Source organism: Xiphias gladius, chromosome 15, assembly GCF_016859285.1.
Source record: "Xiphias gladius isolate SHS-SW01 ecotype Sanya breed wild chromosome 15, ASM1685928v1, whole genome shotgun sequence".
In the NCBI taxonomy this organism is placed as follows: domain Eukaryota; kingdom Metazoa; phylum Chordata; class Actinopteri; order Istiophoriformes; family Xiphiidae; genus Xiphias; species Xiphias gladius.
In genome coordinates, this window is record NC_053414.1 from 3,195,037 (window position 1) to 3,214,516 (window position 19,480).

The 19,480-nt window shown below is 43.3% G+C and overlaps 1 protein-coding gene across 2 annotated transcripts in view; it reads right to left on the reverse strand.

Moving 5' to 3' along the window:
• LOC120799784 (nidogen-1-like) overlaps positions 1 to 15,976 on the reverse strand; it is a 41,169-nt gene extending 25,193 nt beyond the window's left edge. For both annotated transcript variants that reach the window (XM_040145147.1, XM_040145146.1), the window contains exons 1-2: positions 15,627 to 15,976; positions 647 to 949 (exon numbers count right to left, since the gene is read on the reverse strand). In XM_040145147.1, the coding sequence (XP_040001081.1) occupies positions 647 to 949; positions 15,627 to 15,833 (510 nt within the window). In that variant the 5' untranslated portion in view covers positions 15,834 to 15,976. The remainder of the gene's footprint in view (positions 1 to 646; positions 950 to 15,626) is intronic.
• Positions 15,977 to 19,480: the final 3,504 nt, after the last annotated feature.

Sequence of the window (19,480 nt, forward strand, 5' to 3'; positions counted from 1 at the left end):
GATTTTGATGATTCCCTGAATTTTTCTCAAGCGCCACCATGAGGTGGACATTTGTGGTTCAGAGTGAAACTTCTCAACAACTACTGGATGGATTGGCATGAAATTTGGTTCAGACATTCATGTTCCGCTCAGGACGAATTGTAAGAACTTAAAGTGACCCTCTGACTTCTCATCTAGCGCCATCATCTGGTCAAATTTTTAATTTGTTGCTTCCAGTTAGTCATCTAATGTTGCCAAGTTGTTTTTTCATAATCTGTTTATGACCAGGTGAGCATGGTAAACTCTATACCTGCTAAATATCAGCAGCGCTGTCACTATGAGCATGTTAGCATGCTAATGTTAGCCTTTAGCTCAATACACCACTATGCAAAAATATGAACAGGATCCCTTGAAGTTTGTCACTTAAGATTTGAAATATGTGCTAGACAGGACACTTTAGATTGAAAATAAACCTGTCTGTGCTTTGTGGTGGAGAGACTATGTGATACCCACCGATGTTCCTTTGATACGCTAAGATCGACCAATATTACTGCTGATGCTGGCAGTGCTGATGTATCCATCAGGTACAAAAGTAAAACCACAGACCTGAGACATAAAACAAACAAGCCATCCTCTGTCTGCTTCTTGAAAACCTGGCATGGCTCACCTTAGCATCCAGTCCGTCCCCTCGTCCAGATGTCCCCTGGGCGGCCATGTTCACCCAGGTGATGATGAGGACGCTGCCCGGCTCTACTCCGTCGTCTCTGGGGAAAGCTCGCCTGATGTGCTGACCGGCTCGACTCAGTACATCCGGGTTGCTGTCCTGCCTGAAAAAGACTTTCCCCCGTCCGTCACTGTTGTCCAGGTCTCCCAGCAGGGCTGCAATCATTTTGAAACTGGCGGGCATCTTCCCCAGGTACTCCTTCTCAGCCGGAGGGTCCACAACAGCCACATATCCATTAGTGTTAATCTGGAACAGGAGGAATAGAAGGTTCAGTTGGTAATTACAAAACAAACTACAGTATAATTCCTGTGGCTCATGTACATGTTTGTACGGAAGTTTATTTCCGACAATTGAAAATATAAAATAAATATACTGCTTAGTTTTTTCATTAATATCTCATAATTATGAGAATAACAATGACTCAGTTTCTTATGCCCATGAGAAACTGTCTTTAATTTTACTATTATCAGGTAGGATCTAATAATTGTGACGTAGTATCTCATAATTATCAGAAAACCATGTAAATACAAGTTAGAATCTCATACTTGTTTATTCCAAACCCACTTAGGAGATAGGATCTAATAATTATGATGTTTCTCACACCCTGTCTTGACGTTTGTCTAAGAAAAAACTCACAATTTTGAAAACCTTCCTTTTTCGTAATCATGACCTAGTATTTCACTGTTATGAGAAAGTCGTATAATTACGAGGTAAGATCTCGTACTTGCGACTTTGTATCCGTAACTATGGAAAACGTATAATTCATATCATTATCATGAGGTAGGACCCGATACTTAAAACTTAATATTTTCTAATTAAGAGCAACTAATCACGTCTTAGTATCTCATAATTTTGAGACCTTTTTCCAAGTTATGACTTCAGGTTTCTGAGCACATCAGCTTTTCTCATAATTATGGCTTAGAGTCTCGTAATCATGACAGTAGCTTCCGACTATAAGAAACTTTCTAATAACTACGACGTAGGATCTAATAATTATGACTTTCTCATACTTATGACTGAGTATCCCATACTCGGAAACTTAAACTAAACTTAAATAATTACGAGGGAGGGTACAGTGTAGTTTATTACTGCTTATCGTTAAAAGGATCCCCATTAGCTTTCGCCGATTAGCGGTTGCTAGTCTCCGTTATTAATTAGGATTTAGGATGTCGTAACTGAGAGAAACTTTCCTATGATCATGAGATGATTTTTGACAATCAAGGGGAAAAAAAACGCTGTCTGAGCCCTAATCATGAAAATACTGATGAAAAACTATGTAGCCGGTGGATTTTCTTTTTCAAGTGGCGGAAGTGAACTTCCGCAGTTTGAAGGGATTATTGACCTGCTGGGAAAACATCAGCGGGGCGCGTGGACAGGTAATCGGCTGTGACCGTGAAGGAAAGAAGATACAAAGGAGGAGGAGGAGAAGAAGAGGATGTAGATGTGATTTGTTCATTTGTTTTAAAAATGTGGATGTTTGAGTTAGAAGGAGGCGTGACTGAAGGTCAGCTGGTGTTTTACAGACTGGAACCCAGCCACAGAGTACAGAGGAATCTCCAGCTAAAACAGCAGTGATTGTTCAGGACTCTCCTACAGCTCGACCTCCCTCTGCAGCTCTGCTCGCCCTGTCGGCCCGCAGGAATTCTTCACAATAACTTCCCGTTCACTCAGAGGAAAAGGATCTCGTCAACCTCACTAACTCAGATCCGCCTCGAACTGAATGCGAGCGAATGCCACAGTTACTGTGTGAGCCCAGAACAGAACACACAGCCTCTCTTTTCAAGGCAGCAGCAGAGGATTTAGACAAAACAGCTTCAGTTCGTGTCTCAATAACAGCTCAGCTGACGATTCTTCGCTGTTTGGTGAAAACCTTGTTTTCCCAAAGTGTCAGAAACTTTAGTTTTGAGCTTTAATACCCATCACAACCTTCCCAGTTCACATGACAAGACATTAAATATGACCGGTATGAAGGAACAATGGCGCCGCTCTGGGATTTCACATCCCATGGACCAATACTGGAGCTGAATCTTCTGGAGTTCAGTTTTACTAACTCCAAACTTATTACAGCTCCAACTAACAATTCTTCACGTATCTTGTTTTGTCTGACCAACAGTCTGAAACCCTAAAAATATTCAGTTGACTCTCGTGTGCAACAAAGAAAAGCTTCACATCCTCACATCTGAGAAGCCGGAGCCAGTAAATATTTGGCATGTTTATTTGAAAGATGGCCGAAGCAATTAACCCCTCATCTAATTGTAGCAGATTTCTTTTTTTTTTTGGACTGACCACTAGATTAATCAATGAATCATTTCAGCTCTATAAAATAAAATACAATACAATATAATGTGAACAGAAAACAGTAAGAAGGATTTTGAATCAGGTCAGCTTTGACGAGATGAAGCCGTCCGGCCCGTTCGATAATGAATACACACGAGCAGATGCAGCGATTCTGGTCTCATCAATGTGAATGGTTGAATGAGACGCAGACACTGAGGTTTGTTGTTCACATTCAGCCGACGCCCGCGACCTCTGCTGTCAGACTAAAGAGAGAGGCCCGACACGACCCCGCACAGAGACACAACAACACTGAACGCAAACGCACTGCGAGACTCACAGCTCGGTGTGTTTCACGTCACAGAGGAAGTGGTAAACTGTCCTCGAGCTGAAGGGGCGCAGGTTCAGGTTCTGCCACCGGTACTGGGGCAAAATCATCAGGATTCATCCTCTGGGGACCATAAACGTCTCCGGCGAGTTTCACGGAGAACCGGTCAGTAGTGGACATATCTTGACATAACCTTCGCATGACACCATCGGTGTGTAAATACACCGGCGGCATCTTGATGCATGTCAACCCGCGATGAAGACATCGACTCGGCGGGACGTGTCGCGCTGCCTTTTCTCTGCAGCAGAAATCTGATCACCTAAACCCCTCGGATCTGCACTGCTGGATCTACTGTACCGTGACGGCCTCTTCTGTCTGTACGATGCGTTCGATGTCTGATGCCACGCGCACCAACTGACACGCCTTAAGTGCAGCGGTGGAAAGTAACTAAGTACATTTACTCGAGGAAATAATGCACTTTTTACTGCACTACATTTATCTGACAACTACAGTTACTTTGATTTTACATTCAAACCATACGATCAACTTATAAAACATCATGCATGTGGCCCGTTAGACCTGCTGAGGTCTAACAGGCAGAACTAACAGGAGCTGCTCCCCACACCCTGAAAAAAAAAATCACCATTTTTCACCTTGTTTTACAAGATAACAACTTGTGTGCACAGAAAAAGGAACTTGTTTGCATAAGATTTTAAAAATCCTCTGTCCGGAACTTTGCGGCTCCAGAATTTAAACACTCTGAAAGTTGCTGGTCTGAAAAATGAGTACTTTCACTTTTGATACTTAAAGTACATTTAGCTGGTGACACTTATGTACTTTTACTCAGGTAGAATTTTGAATGCAGGATTTTGACTTGTAATGGAGTATTTTTACAATCTGGTATTGCTAGCTCTACTCAAGTACAGGATCTGAATACTTCCTCCACCAGTGTTTAAGTGTGCTAGCTGCCTGCTATCACTCCGTATGCTAAAGAGTTGGCGGTGTTAGCAGAACCAGTTAACCACTTTTCTAGCAGGGACCCTTGGGTCAGGTTTGTGTGTCGACGTCAGGGCCGGATTAACAGTCGGGCAAAAGATGCGACTGCCCCGAGACCCCAGACCACAAGGGGTTCCAAAAGCCCCAGGTTCACCGTACAGTTGGGGGGCTAAGAGTGGCGGGAGGTCATTCCTGACTTCCTTTACACAGCATCGACAGCTGGAGGCGAAATAAAAAGACACGTGCGAATGTTATGATGTTAAACTATTTCAAAAAACAGACTGTAACCTGCTCCGGAAAAAGCGTTGAGCATACTTTAAGCTAAACCAGCCATGTGGTTGACAGAGCGTCATTAATATCCCATCAAGCTCAGTGTACTCATTCACACTGAGCTGCAGACAGGCTGCATGCTGCTCTTATTATTATTTACTAAAGGATTATGGGATCGGTTTCCCAGAATGCCACACACATTCAAATGGCTAATGTTCGGTTGAGGAGGCCTCTCAGTTCAGACGACAAGCCATCAGACGGAGGACGAGCCGAGGACTGCGTCATGAAAGGACCAAATACGACACTCATACACAACAACCGGCTGCCGTCGGCACAGACAGGTGTTTAGACAGACAACGATCAGGAAGTCTCACGTCTGACTGAACCATCGCAAGATAAAACAAACCTTTTATCCCAGACCCAACCTTGAGTCTGTAATGTTTGGATGTGAACTTTATCCGGGCTGTGGATCTGGATCATAAGATAAACCTAGCACACGGCGTGTCTTTTTTTCTTTTATTATCTTTCCTTGACACTTACTCAGTCAAATGAGAATCTATATAGACTGATATAAAATCTTTACAGGAGCAACTAACTAAATGTTTCCATTCACCTGTGCAAACACAGATCTACTTTACTTAGCAACAGCTTTCCTTGTTATTGAACTCCAGAGCCTCATTTCATAATGAGCCGAGCTGAATCTGAGGGGCGACGTTTCACACTGCACGTGTCATTCAGTTTGTCTCGGTTACACCACACTGTATGTGAACATGGCTTTAGCCTTGGAGTCGTTACTGAATGTCTTTGAAGACCTTTCCTCGAAGCAGTGGCACCTGTCTGCCATTTATTCACGGCAGTTTATGCTTTCTTAATAGTTTCAAGGTCCCCCAGGGATTCACCGTCAAACTCTTGCACAGAAGCAAACATGTGGGTAATGAGGTGCAATCTAGGGTTCTTTAGTTGAAATCCACATGAGGCATTTTTTTTATCATTTAAACATGAAGTTTGCTGCCAAAGTCGTGAGGCACGTTGTGTCTGCTGTGGGTGGAGAACAGACGTTGGAGCTGGCACTGATGTTTGGCTCAGGACTCCACCATCTCATCTCACCATGTACATGCTGCCGTCAACCAGGCAGAGACATCCAGCAGCTGCTCTGTCTCTACCAGAACTCAAATCAAAGGATTTTCTTGTTAGTTGTCTCATTTTAAGATCCTGTCAGGCCTCAAGAACCATCTGAACCTCTTAAAAACGTCAGTGGTTCCTTTTAAGAGCCTGTTCACCCAATTTGCCAAGATTTTGGGATTTCTCACACTTCTGCAGCAACGCCTGAGAAAGAATCTCCAAAACTGTGCAAATAAATCTTGAAACCATCTGCATGGCTAAACAACAAGAAAAATATATGTTTCCGTGGTTTAGGTGAACCAAAGCTTCACATTTCTCCCCTCTATACAGTAAGACTATGTCCCTCCTGTGTTTGGTTGCTCCGAAAATACTGTGAGGTAATATCAGTAAGTCAAGCATTCAAATCTAAGACAACACACTATTTACTCCTGCACCGTTTCATCAAACAGAAAATTAACGATGTCTTGTGAAAAATCTAAACCCATTTTTCTGTTGGGAAACTTGATGATCTGAAGTTTTAGCGATATGCTGCTGGCTCAAGCAGCTCGCTAAAGATATTAGCATATCCCAGTCTGTATTTTAAAAAAGCAGATTCTTATGGGTTTTCATTTTCGGGAATTTTGTTTCTCGCTTTTGTACGACTTCATGCGCTAAATCAAAAAAGCCAAGTGAAAGCGAGTAGTCTAAAGGCAAAATGGTGGTTTGCCACCCAACACAAGCAGCACACACTCGGCTCCGATGGCCGATGAAACAGTCGACAGAACGATCCACCTCTAAACACGGAGAAACAAATGTTTACAAGCAACCGGCGGCAAAGAGTTCCAAGGTCAGAGTCCAAACACTGCGTGTTTGAGATGACGCTGCGAGACGGGAGAGCAGAGGGACTAAGAGCCACAGAGGAAAGCTTTGCGGCTCGAGTGCCTCTGTAAAGCCTGGAGAGTCTGTTCAGACGAGCTTTTGACTGCCATCTCCCCCCGCCCCTCCCATCCTGCCTCTGTGGGTGAAAGGCCGAGCTCGGCCAGCAGGTATCTGACTTCAGAGGAGACGCTTGCAGAGCTGAAGACCTTCGAGTTCACAGAGCCGACAGCAGATCTTAAGATAAACACATTCCCAAACTTTCAGGAGGTTAACAAGTCGAAACGAAGGACAGAGGATAATGTCAGGCTCAGGTACTGAAAAAAAAACCCCACATTTCTTAATGTTTATTATCAGCTAGGTACAGAGGAGTTTTAATGGAGCAGAAATACATGCAAAACATGTATTAGATGCACATCAGTAGAGCCTTACATGTCTTAATGTTCTGCTCTTGAGCACAAATGTATCCCGACAGTGACTCATCTTCCAAATGGTCTGTAAAAGCTCTCCATACAGATTAAGTATAAAATACACAGGCTGGAACGAAGGCGTTCCAGGCCGGTGGTTTGACGTCTTTGAGCCCACTTACTACAAACCCGCTTGTAAACATGGATGTATACATGATTTAAAATACGTTCAAAAGTGGCTTTGTAGAATGTTTTTTGAGGGAGGAAATGCTTTCGACCCATTCGTTAGACCTCAAGGACTCACAGAGTTTGTTGGAGAGTAAACAGACACTTTATTACCAAGATTGATAACATCCTTTACATTCTGCGTGTCATAAATGGTAAATGGCTGCATTTGCGTATGGCTTTTATCCGAGGCACTTCACAGCTGGATGTCAGTTAACGTCCACAAAAGGTGCTGGTCTGACCATCAGGAGCAATCTTGGATTCAGAGTCTTTCCCAAGGACTCTTCAACATTTGGACAGGCAGAGCTGGAGACCGAAGCGACGACCCGGTGTATGGTACGTTTAGAGACTGAGACTAGGGGGGGTCAATGGCCTTTTTAGTGCAAGTTACAAACGCATCCACATTTCGTTTCCGCGATGTTCATACTTCGCTTCGAGGCTGTGACTTCACTGCACATGAAGGCGACCGTCCTCAACACCGGACTCTTATTTTAGTGATGTGTTTTTGAATGTACCAGCAAGGAACAGATCTGCAAACAGCCCCAGATTTCTATCCCAACCACAAGACGATAACAATAAATGACAAAAAAAAAGTTAACTAAACATTGACTGTGATGGTGTATTTCTGCGGGTGGTCTCTGGAAACAATGGCCGCATTTCCTTCCACCTGTTTAATGCTCAGTTTCAATTTGCACATCAAGAAAACCAGAGTGGAAACACACAAAAACATTAATTTAAAAAAAAATTGCAAATATTGTTTTTAAGCCTAGCTGTGGTGGAAAACTTGGTGTGTCGATAAAAGTAAAATGCTACAATAAGTGGGTTTCCATCCAAATAGAGAACAAATTTAAACCAAGTCTCAAGACAATTTGCAAAAGAAAATGTTAGTTTGATGTGTGTTTCCATCCACTCTTGGGTGAATATGAGTTGAGTAATAGCTGTTGGAGCTGATTCTCCATCCGGTCTGTCAGGAGCCACGAGGAGACTGGAACCTTCTTCACATTAACACACAACACCAGCAGAAACGTCGGGTTTCCATCACGTTCTCCACATGGTTTTCCATCGTCTGAGCTCCGACTGCAGCTCTTTTAACGACCTCGTCTCGCTGCGTCCTCTTCTTCTGTGGTGGTTTTAATGGCAGCGGCTGGAGAATCAGCTCCACCCCCTGATTAGTGGACTGAAATGCACATTAATTCACATCTTCTTTCGCATATTTTCGCGAAATTTGGTGAAACTTTGTGCTACGTTTGGATGGAAGCCTAACCAATGGCTGGCTGGGACGAAGGACATGGACCTAAACACTGATGGATGCTTTTGAAAATAGTCAGCAGGAATCACAAGCAGATGTTACTGGTAGGTAAAGTTACAGTTTAAGTTTTGTAATGTTGGACTTATCTGCTGCATATTTGTGATTCCTTGAGGTGTAAATGACCTGGCTCAACATGTAATAATACATGTGCTGTTTGTGGACCTGCAGCAGTGAAATCGTGTGTCCTCCTCAGTGGAAACTCGCCAGGACGCCGCTGACATCACGCATGTCCGACCCCTGAGATCATCATTATCAGTGTGAGAACAGCAGAGGGAGGAAACACTCGGAGCCCTGCCATCTGGTTTTGGAGTACAGATGTCTCACGTCTATACGTTGCAGATGTGCCAACTCCACGAGGACGCTCCCGTTTCCTGTCACAGATCGAGCTTACGACCGTAAAAACCTCTGCGGCAGCAAGACCTGGAGCCGAGCCAGGAGATTTTTGCTTTACAGTCGACTCTGCGGAGTTTTCAATCCTCAAGTCGAGGAATGTAAAGGAAAGCGTGAGGAGTGTCACTGTAGGTAGGATAATTACTGGGGAAGCACAGACCAGCAGGACGTCATTCATTCTGGGGGTTTAGGGGGGTAGTTAGAGACACTTAAAAGAGGGGGTGGCTCCTTTATAGACTAAAGACTCACGGCAACCAATTAGAGCTTCACACCGCGGGAAAATCCGGCAGAGGAGGCTGAGAGACACTGACAGCTGTCAGCCTGTTTTGCTCTGAAAATCTCCATTATTGAGAAAGGCGAGTTGTTTATATGGCAGGTTTCATACACATGGAAATAAATTTACCTAAAGTTACATAAAGCAGAGGAAAGAAGAAGAGGAATAAGATGGATAGATCAGCAAGAAGACTGAAAGAAGCGAGCAGAAGGAAAAAAAGTAAAGGAGCATTTAAAAGGCAGCGTAAAAGATAAAAATGATGACATGCAGCTGTAATTGTTTCGTTGAAAGCCCTGTACTCATCGTTCCATTACAGACTCATGTTCTTTGGACAAGAACATTCAATTGTAGTGGAGAGCCCACAGTTCCCAGAAATACCAAATATATCAGGCAGAATCTGGGATAAAAGTGTGTAAAACGACGTATGAAACATGTGGAGGGTTTCCGTCTGATGGAGTGGTGCAGCTGTAAAACCGCCAGTTGTGGGTCCCGCTACTGCCCCCTGAAGGCTGAAATGTTCATCACACCCCGCAATATGAAGCGTGATGGGCAGAACAATCAACACGCTGTCGACTGCCCTCACCAGCACAATGAGGAATGTTTCTGTTCTTACACTGTAAAACCACGGTTCACGTCCATCAACCATGACGACAATCTTTATCCAAGTCAATCATAACATAAACAATCAGCCTGACATTATCCTGTAATCTCATTAAAAACACTTAAGTTATTCCGCCTCAACACTCTCTAACTTAACTCCTCTGTCTGTGGCTCTCAGCTCTGAACCCATCGTGAGTTAAAAATCACCTCACAAATATCGTTTCATTTTTAAAAAAGTCTCATTCAGTCATTTTCCTAAAACAGCTGCTCACTGAAGTTTTTATCAAACAAACAGGAGGAAATATATAAAGGTTTTACTGGGGACTACTTTCAGCGGCGGATTAATCCACGTTTGGTGCTGTAGTGAGTATTTGTGGCAGCAGGATGGTGTGTGTGTGTGTGTGTGTGTGTGTGTGTGTGTGTGTGTGTGTGTGTGTGTGTGTGTGTGTGTGTGTGTGTGTGTGACTGAGTCTAACTAAACTACGGTGTGTGTGTTGATGGTGATGAAGGAACGTGTCCCCCAGAGCAACAGTGTGAATCACTGATGTGTTGTAATACTTTTCTGAGGCTCAGAGGAACCAGATCTATCAGGTATTGATACACACACAGTTCTGGTTGGTAGGAGACGTTCGGTTCTGGTTAGTTTGGCTCTTCACGTGAGATTTGACGACAAGATGAAAAATATAGAACATCACCGGACTCCACCAGAAAAGATATTGTTTCAGTACCGGTGCCCAAACTCGTATCATATCAACACTTGTACCTAAAAATTTCAAATCAATAATGCGCAGAAACTAATTAGTGGACGAACAGATTTAACCAACCAACGTCTCTGCTTGTGTGGTAAAAAACAACAGGACACACGACATCCATATAATTCCTGCCCTGCATGTGAACACAACCTGGGGTGAACACTGATGAACTGATTAATCCTCCAAACAACAGAAGTGATTACATGTCTGTTCCGAATTACACAAGTTCTGCCCGCGGCGTGTGAAACAACGTGAAACGTGAACGCGGCCGGAGCGAGACCTCCACCAAGTCCCGTCAACTCCCTGTAGAGACACACAGATCTGTGTGGTCTGAGCCCTGCTGTTTTAACAGGGGGATGGCAAACAAATGGTGACGTGGCTGAAACGGAAAGAAAAAACAGTCGTATGGACGTATCAGGGTGTCGAGGAGGCTCAGCAACTCAGTCACGTAGTCAAAACAGAGAAAATGGTCTGACACAGCCTTTTCCACATGTAATATCAGTTTAACCGTCATTGATGAACTTATCAAATGTTGCGCTGGTTTCATCTGTTCTTGTTTTCATTCTTAACTTATTCAGTTGTTTCCCAATCCTGTGCTACATACTAACAATATGCAGTTAGTACTACATACTATTTGCATAGCCAGCAGTCAATATAGAAGAAATCAATGTACTTTACCACTTAGTACTTGCACTGATACATGTCACTCAGACTTGTCCACTTGTTTCCGGCAGAAACACGTAGTGAACACACCACTGACGGATCATCTCCTTATAAGTTGATAAGTTGAACTTGTTCTAAACAGCTGCTCATTTCCAAATCCAGCAGTTACAGAGCAGCGTGATGATTCATCTGGATCTGGTGTCTGTGTCTCGTGATGAGTCTAAGTCCAGTACTGCCTCTCTTTTAGCTCTGGTTTTGGTCTCCACCAGCTACAGAGGGACACATCCGACTCTTTAGCTGCTAAATGCCCCACCGTGTTCACCAGCTGCTCTCTGACTGGGTCTGTCTGCTGGTTGCTGCTCAGCAGGTAGTGGACAGTGGCTTTTTACAGCTGTTTCTCTGAAAACATCTGCCTGCTGCGGCCGAAAACGACGCTATGAGAGCGCTGAGAGTGAACCGGAACCGTAAAGCTGCGGTCCGGACGGATAAACATGGAGCTGAAACTCACTTTAAGGCTACGTAATTTTATCAAGTGCCCAAGGGGACTTTAACACACATTATGCTGACTTGAAGTCTTCTCCGGGTGCAGACTAAACTTTGTTGAGAAGTTTACGCATAGTTTAAGGTGATATTAGACTTGATGAAGTATTTATAATAATCCATGGTAACTCTTGAGGCCTGAAGTCCCGTCTCGTTGCACATTTTTATTCCCTCAAAGCCAAGCGATGATGATGGTCAAGACCATCACCGTGTATATAAATTATGACCGAAGTCAGTGAGTTTGGAGGGTGGACTTTTGGATTCCTTTTGTCTCTTTTCTAGTGTAAACACGTTACAACCTATCGTCGGTTTGTCTGTATAAATGTTAGAAAAAATAGTGAAAAATGCCTGTTATAATTTCCCAAACCCAAAGCTTATGTGTTCAAATTGCTCGTTTTACTCACCAAACAGTCCAAAATGCAAAAATATCCCCTTTACAATCATATATGACAAAGGACGATTTGCACGTTTTTGCTTGACAAGTGATTAAAACGATTCGTTAATTATCAAAATAGCTGCCGATTTATTTTTTTGCCAGCCCATTAACCGATTAATCGACTAATCGTCGCAGCTCTAGTAACATCGAGGGGCAGAAACATGTCCTGCAACTGCCTCTAGACTGCTGGAAATAAAACCAGAAGAAGAGTCAGGACCTACAATGTCAACATCTTTTATAAAATTCAGTTTCTATCTTTTCTGTTTCGAAGTTTTCTGCCTGTCCATTAGTTTGTGGTCATTTGATTTAACACTTGCTGCGGACGATTCACAACATTGCTGAACGTCTCGTTAAAATGTTCTGTTTTGTGAAGACCGATTATTTTCTCGATTAATTGATTAATAAACAGCTTTGTTCAAAGTTTACACTTAATTCCTTCTTCTTTCATTACTCAAGACAATAAAACTGACTTGAAATGAACTGAATTAAGAAAAGATTATTCTGTGTGAAGTTCAGCAGGTTGGAAACAGGAGCAGGTCTGAGGTTAACACCGAGTGTAGATGCTCCAATCAGGATTAGCTCTCACATGTCCTGAGGAATGCATTCAATGTGTTTGTCTGTGTGTGTGTGTGTGTGTGTGTGTGTGTGTGTGTGTGTGTGTGTGTGTGTGTGTGTGTGTGTGTGTGTGTGTGTGTGTCGGCTGATAACAGGCTTATCTGTGTTGGCTTTTAATTGACTCACATTCCAGCCACTGTTCACATATTTAACAGAGAATCCAACACCTCTGTCTTTCTGAACAAACAACAAACCTCCACCAGCAGCTCCACACACACTCTCTGTTCACACACCATCACTCTGACGTTTGACCGCAATCATCACAAAACCACAAGTAAAACAATCAGAGTCTGAAATCAGCAGCACTGATGTGGATCTAAAACCAAAGCAGCGGCATCTACGACTGCAGGGAAAACAAGCGAGAGGGCTCTTATTTTGAAAACAGCTCTAAAATGTGTGTAGGTGATTAAGACCCAATAGAAATCCTTATCAGCGGTAAACACACGCACACACACACACGCGCGCAGAGAGAGAGTAAACAAAGTGCTCAGAGATCGAACTGACAAGGCAATTCACTTATTGATTAGATCAACCAAATGTGTTTGCGGCAGAAAATTTGCTGTTGAAACGTTTAAAGCAGTTGGGAGAAATTGAAGTGGCAGCAAAAATACAGCAACAGCACAGAAAGCAGTTAAAGTGAACTGTTTGTGAACAGTTAGAGTTCAAAGAGATGCAATATGTTTTTTTTGTTGTTGAAAATCTGAGACCAGAAGGGGTTTTAAAGTGTAATTTTTAAGTGTATGCATTGAAAGGAGTTGAGGTGTCTGCTGAAGTGTAATCAATGAGATCGAACAGAAACCAAACACAGCAAACACACGGAGAGCAGACAGAGATCTTAATGACTGTATCGACTAGGCAGTGAACAAACAGATCAATCAGGTCACAGGGATCAATTACAAAAGGCTACGTTTTCAGGGGAAAATTTACCGTGTGCTCACCGCTGAAACTGTTGAAATACCGAAAGAAGCCGAAGTGTCAGTCGAAATACTAAAACTGAAAGAAACTGAAACTGCAGTTAAAATGAATGGCTGAAAGAACTTTGAGGTTCAGTTTAGTTTAAGCACTGAATTACAGCTGCAACGATTCAGATGATGAATAATCGTTTTAGTCGTTTTCTGAGCAAAAATACCAAAGATTTTCTGTCTCCAGGATTTGAGGTGTTTCTTTGTCGTACATGACAATAAACTGAACTTGGACTAATGTTCAGACAAACCGAGACATCTGAAGACATCACCGCGGGAAATAATAAAAGGCATTTTCACCATTTTCTGACGATTTATAGACAAAACAAATAATTGATTAATTAAGAAAATAATCTTAAGAATCTTAGTTGCAGCACTACGCTGAATGAAGTTGAAGTGTCGATTTTGGTGAAAGCACTGAGTTAGGTTAGAGCACCAGTTCGAGTGAAACTGAAACCGCTGAAATGGGTACAGTGGAAGTGAAACACTGAGCTGGAAATATCAGTTGAAGTGGGATTTCCAAAAGAGATTCATGCCGGTTCAAGTGTATGAACTTAAAGACGATGTCAGCTGAAGTGTCGGCCGAATAGAAACCACCGAAAGCAGCCGAAGTGTGTATGAACTGTGCATGAGCAGGGGAAGTCATGGAAGTTCAAAGAGTTGAGGAAATGTTGTTGCTCAAAGGTGAAACTCTGAGAGCTGAAAGCGTTTAAAGTGTAAACTGAAGCGTACGCATGGGAAGAACTTCAGGTCTTCACCGAAAGCAAGAGAGGACAATTATTTTGTAAGCAGTTATAAAATGCGTGAGGGTGACGCAGATCAATTAAAAAAACCCTTGTCAAATGTCAACGAACAAAGAGAAGGCAAAGCGACTGAAAGTGAAGATGGCACTCAAGGAGCATTTAACAGATCAATCAACCCGACGGGATCAATAAATGAAGATTAAATAAAAATCACAGTAAATATAGACGAGGGTGAAGAGGAGGGAAATCCATCTATGCAAACATCACTAATCCAAAAACTTAAAAATGTGTTAAAACCTCCCTAAATCTATAAAACACAGCCGTTAATGAAAAGCAAGCATCTCTCAACTGAGAGAAGCTGATGCCAGGATCCCCTCAGATTCGACGGGGAGTTAGATGGTCACCCATGAATCTCAGCGGCGCGAAGGGTTCGAGCAACATTCAGGGGACATTCATCAAAACTGGCTCATTTTACTCGTTGAAGTTCCTCGTGTCCTGCACGTTTCCACCCAACTTCAGTGGAGATTTAAGGGGTCAAACGAAGAGTTTTTGCTCTTTTGCGTCAGTTAGAAGTTTCATTACTGGGTCATCGTGTTAGTTATCAGGTAAAAATACTAAATATCTCCTGAATGGTGAAAATGTCAAAATGTTATGAAAGGATTTTTTATTATTTTACGGTATGAAGACGAGAAAACTGCCTAGTTTCTGTCATTTTGGCAAAGAAGCTCAACTTTTTTAAGATTCAACTTTTAAGCCCTGGACACTTTGATGTGCATCTGTTGTCCCATTATTCAGGACTTTTGATGGTTTTGAATCTTCAAGCGAATTCCATTGGAATTTCAGTCATTTGGTATTATTACATCTCTGAAATGCAGGATTTATTTGTCTTCTTTAACGTTTTTTTTAACCTGCTGTGACTCTGAGCGAACGGTCCTCGCTCGTTTTTAGCTCCTACTGGACTTGATAAACTTTCCAACTGGTAGAAATCGGTGAGTCTCGGGGGATTTACAGGCAAAAACCAAAGCCGAACCTGGGCTCGATTTTCACTCATTTTTCTTCTATTCTGACTCTTTAGCACTTATTCTACTTTGATGAATGAACTTCTCGATCAAATTGAAACTCCTGCCTGTTAAACACGCCATCGGCTGGATGCTCAACTCACATAAACTCTGTCGAAGGTTTCGCCGAAGAAGAACAGAGACCCGACGAGAGGCAGCTCGGCGGTGGAGTCCGAGCCGGGCAGCAGCTGCAGGTCTCCGGCTTCTTCTCCGAACTTGAACAGCTCCTCCAGCTCCAGAGCCCGGGTCAACACACTCAGGCTCAGCAAGCACGACCAGACCCGCAACCAGCTCCGGGACCCGGGACTCATCTTTCACCCCGATGCTCCGCAGACACGGTCAGACCAGCGGCGTTCCCCGGTGAAGAAAGCCGACGAGGAGGCGAGGAAAGCGGGCGACACGAGCAGCCGACACGGCGTCGCACAGCGGCGGACTGGATGAGACGGGAGAGCGGGATGAATGGATGGGGGAGCGGGGGGAGCAGCGGGGGTAACAGGACGGGGGGTGGGGGTGGGGGTCCAGCAACGACCGGTGAGTTCCGACTTTCTTTTCAAAATAAATGCCTCGAAGGTCAACAAAAAGACTTGGACTTGTAAAAGTCCCGAGAGTAAGTAAAGTACTAGACCACAGAGTAAAAATACTCCATTACAAGTAAAAGTCCTGCACTAAAGCCGTTACCAAAATAAAAGTATAGGCTGAATGTACCCAGAAAAATGTACATAACGATCCTTAGTGAGAGGAGAGTGTAGGAGGTGTATTTAATGGTATTCTCTCCTATCACATATCATATCATAAGGTCATTATTGCTCACGCGTTAATGTTCAAGCAGCATTTCACTGTTGCGGCCGGTCGAGTTCGGCTGTTTCATACCAGCCTGCCACTGGGGATTTTTTCATCATGGATTCATCAGCTGAACATTTCCTGGATCTTAAACCTTTGGTTCGTAGAAAGTGAGAAAAGAGTGAGAAGAGCCCATCGCGGGCCCCCAGGGCTCCGCGGGACGCCCCAGCAAATGTCCTGCTTCCTGGGGGCAACAGGACCAGAATCACTTCTATTTACTGTTAAGACGAAAGTTTAAAGAGAGAAAACCGACAAATCTTCACATCTGAGAAGCTGAAACCTTGATCGTGGACTGATGAAATAACTGTTTAGGCTGAAACTTGTGACTGAAGAGTAAAATATTTGCCACCGAAATGTAGTGGAACAGTTGCAAAGTGTCACGAAATGGGAAAACTAAAGTAAAGCACAGATGCCTCTATTTTGTACTTAAGTACAGCACTCGAGTAAATGTACTTAGTTACATTCCACCACTGTTATTGATGAGTGTCCTGTTCATGTACCTACAGCTGCTCTTTACAGAAGTAGGACGATAGTTATATGAACAGCACGGACACAGGAACCACACTTTATTTTCAGAATCTATACGACTGAATCTGAAGACCTCCGGTGTCCCTCTCTTTTTCCATTCCATTCTCTGAATATCCCAAACGACATGTTTTCGGCGTATGTTTAGGTCCTGTTGCTTAATGTTTGGCTCCTAAATTTCTGAGATCTGCGGCCGTGTAAAAAGCCTCAAGGAGGCTTTTATTTTGGTCCAAAAGACCAAAGACCGGAAGTTTTTGACCTTCATTCATGAAACAGTGTCTTGTGCATGATGTGTTCAGGGCTCTGATTTATAACATTCCTCTAGCTTATCCATGGCGTATGGTGCATGGCATACAGTGAATGCTCCATTTTTCATGGCAAAAGCGAAACCTTACGCATGAAAGACGTAGTCCAGCAGTTTTAAGGTGGTCCTGGGGCGGGCTCGGCAAAAAGTGGGCCACTTCTTGGCAAATAGTGGTGTTTGTGGTGAAACGGTAGAAACCTTCTCACCATGAAGTCCTTGATTATTGACCCTGATTGATGTTTGATCGTTACAGGCTCTCCAGCCCGACCAGGGCCCCGTGCCGTGCGTCTATCACGACCTCACCAACCAACCCACTGTGGGCTCTGGTTTCTTCAGGGAAGTGCTGCAGGAAAATCCCCTCGGACCAACAGTGCGTCGGTACAAGACACCAGCTCCACCTGCGGGTATTGTGGGACGGCGTGTTGACCCTGGTTTTCCACAGCGGGACATCATCACCATCTAGTGAACACAGACGGTATCTGTGCACCTCCATCATTTACTGTCCCCCGTCTTTCCCGGTTCCTCTTCACTGCTCCCTTCTTTCCTCGTATCCAATCCCCTCTGCTTTTCCTTTACCTTCTCTGCTTCCTTTCCTTTTACTTCCTGTCTCATCTTCTTGCTTCGCCTCCTTCCTCTCCTCTTTCTGCCGACGGCTGCTCTGACTTCGTTTATCAGTGCTTGTCAAACTGCTCGGGTTAGTGCAGCTCGTCCGAAGTTTTAATTCATCACCGAAGTGAAGTGAAGTCCTCTGTGCGGACACACTGAGCCGGGTTCAGGAGTTCTGGGTCTGACCTTATCAAACTTTTAAGGACGAGTCTTGAGAAGTTTCCGCAGTAGAACTTTAAGAGTAAAACAAGTGGCTGTCTCCTACCTACAGTGGAAAAGTAAGTTATTTCTGTTAAATCTAAACTTCCAGGAATAAATAACACGGGAAATGAACAACAATCTAACATATTGATTATGGATAAATCTATAAATAGGGATGAAATAACAGGAAAGATCGGTGTCAGATTTATTCTGTTTGTTTGCAGCTGATAAATGACAAAAAAAGAAAAAGGACCGAGGAAAAGTCCCGTCACATCCTGTGAAATGTCCAAATGCAAACAATTGACTAAAATGCCTATATTCTTAATTATACTGCTTCAGTTTATATATTATTATTATTGTTGTTTTTATCAGAGTTTTCTGTTCTGCTGTCATCCAGGATCTAACTGATCTCAGCTCTGACATTTAATAGCATTTCGATGACGAAACAAGTTTGATAACTAGTTTTCATTCTTACGTTTGTGAGTAAAAGTGACGTCCACTATTTTTTATTGTGTATTTTTACTTTTATCCAAATTTGTACTTTTCGCTGTCGATACATAAGTCTTAGATTTGCTCAGTCAAAAAAAAGAATAATAGGTTCTGCCCACTTTAGTGATGATGATGATGATGATGATGATGATGATGACATCTTGAACAATAAACCAGTCAGTCTGCTGACGACGGTGAAAAATGGGATCTTTGTTTATTTCTACAGCGTCCTGTCATGACGAGGGTTGAGGTCAGGTGACTGACTTGGCCATTGAAGAATATTCCAGTTCTTTGCCTCGAGAAGCTCTTGTGTCGCTTTCGCCGTATGTTGTGGGTCAGTATCCATCTGGACCGTGAAGCACCGTCCCGTCGGTTTTGCAGCATTTGTCTGAATCTGAGCAGATGGTTTAGAACGACACACTTCCGAATTCATCCTGCTGCTTCTATCGGCCGTCACATCATCAATCGATGACCCAGTTCCACTGGCAGCCATACATGTCCATGTCGTAACACTGCCTCCACCATGATTGAAAGCAGATGTGGTGGCTTCGGATCAGGAGCCGTTCCTTTCCTTCTACAGACTCTTCTCTTCCATCATTCTGGTACAAGTTCATCTTGGTTTCATGTCCAAAGAACTCTGTCCCAGAACTGGGCTGGTTTTTTAGAGGGTTTCTAAGTCTAATCTGGTCTCTCTGTTCCTGAGTGTTACCAGTGGTTTGCTCCTTGTGGTAAATCCTCTGTATTAACATTCATGAAGGCGTCTCTTGATTGTAGACTTTGACAATGATACGCCTTCCTCCTCCAGATTGATCTTGACCTGGCTGGATTCTGACATCATCCACTTTAGTTGTCTTCGTTGGTCTTCCAGACCTTTTGATGTTGCTGAGCTCTCCAGTTCCTTCCTTCTTTTTTAAGAATGTACCACACTGTTGATTTGGCTTCTCCTAACGTTTCTTCTATCTGTCTTATAGGTTTGTTTTGTTCTTTCAGCCT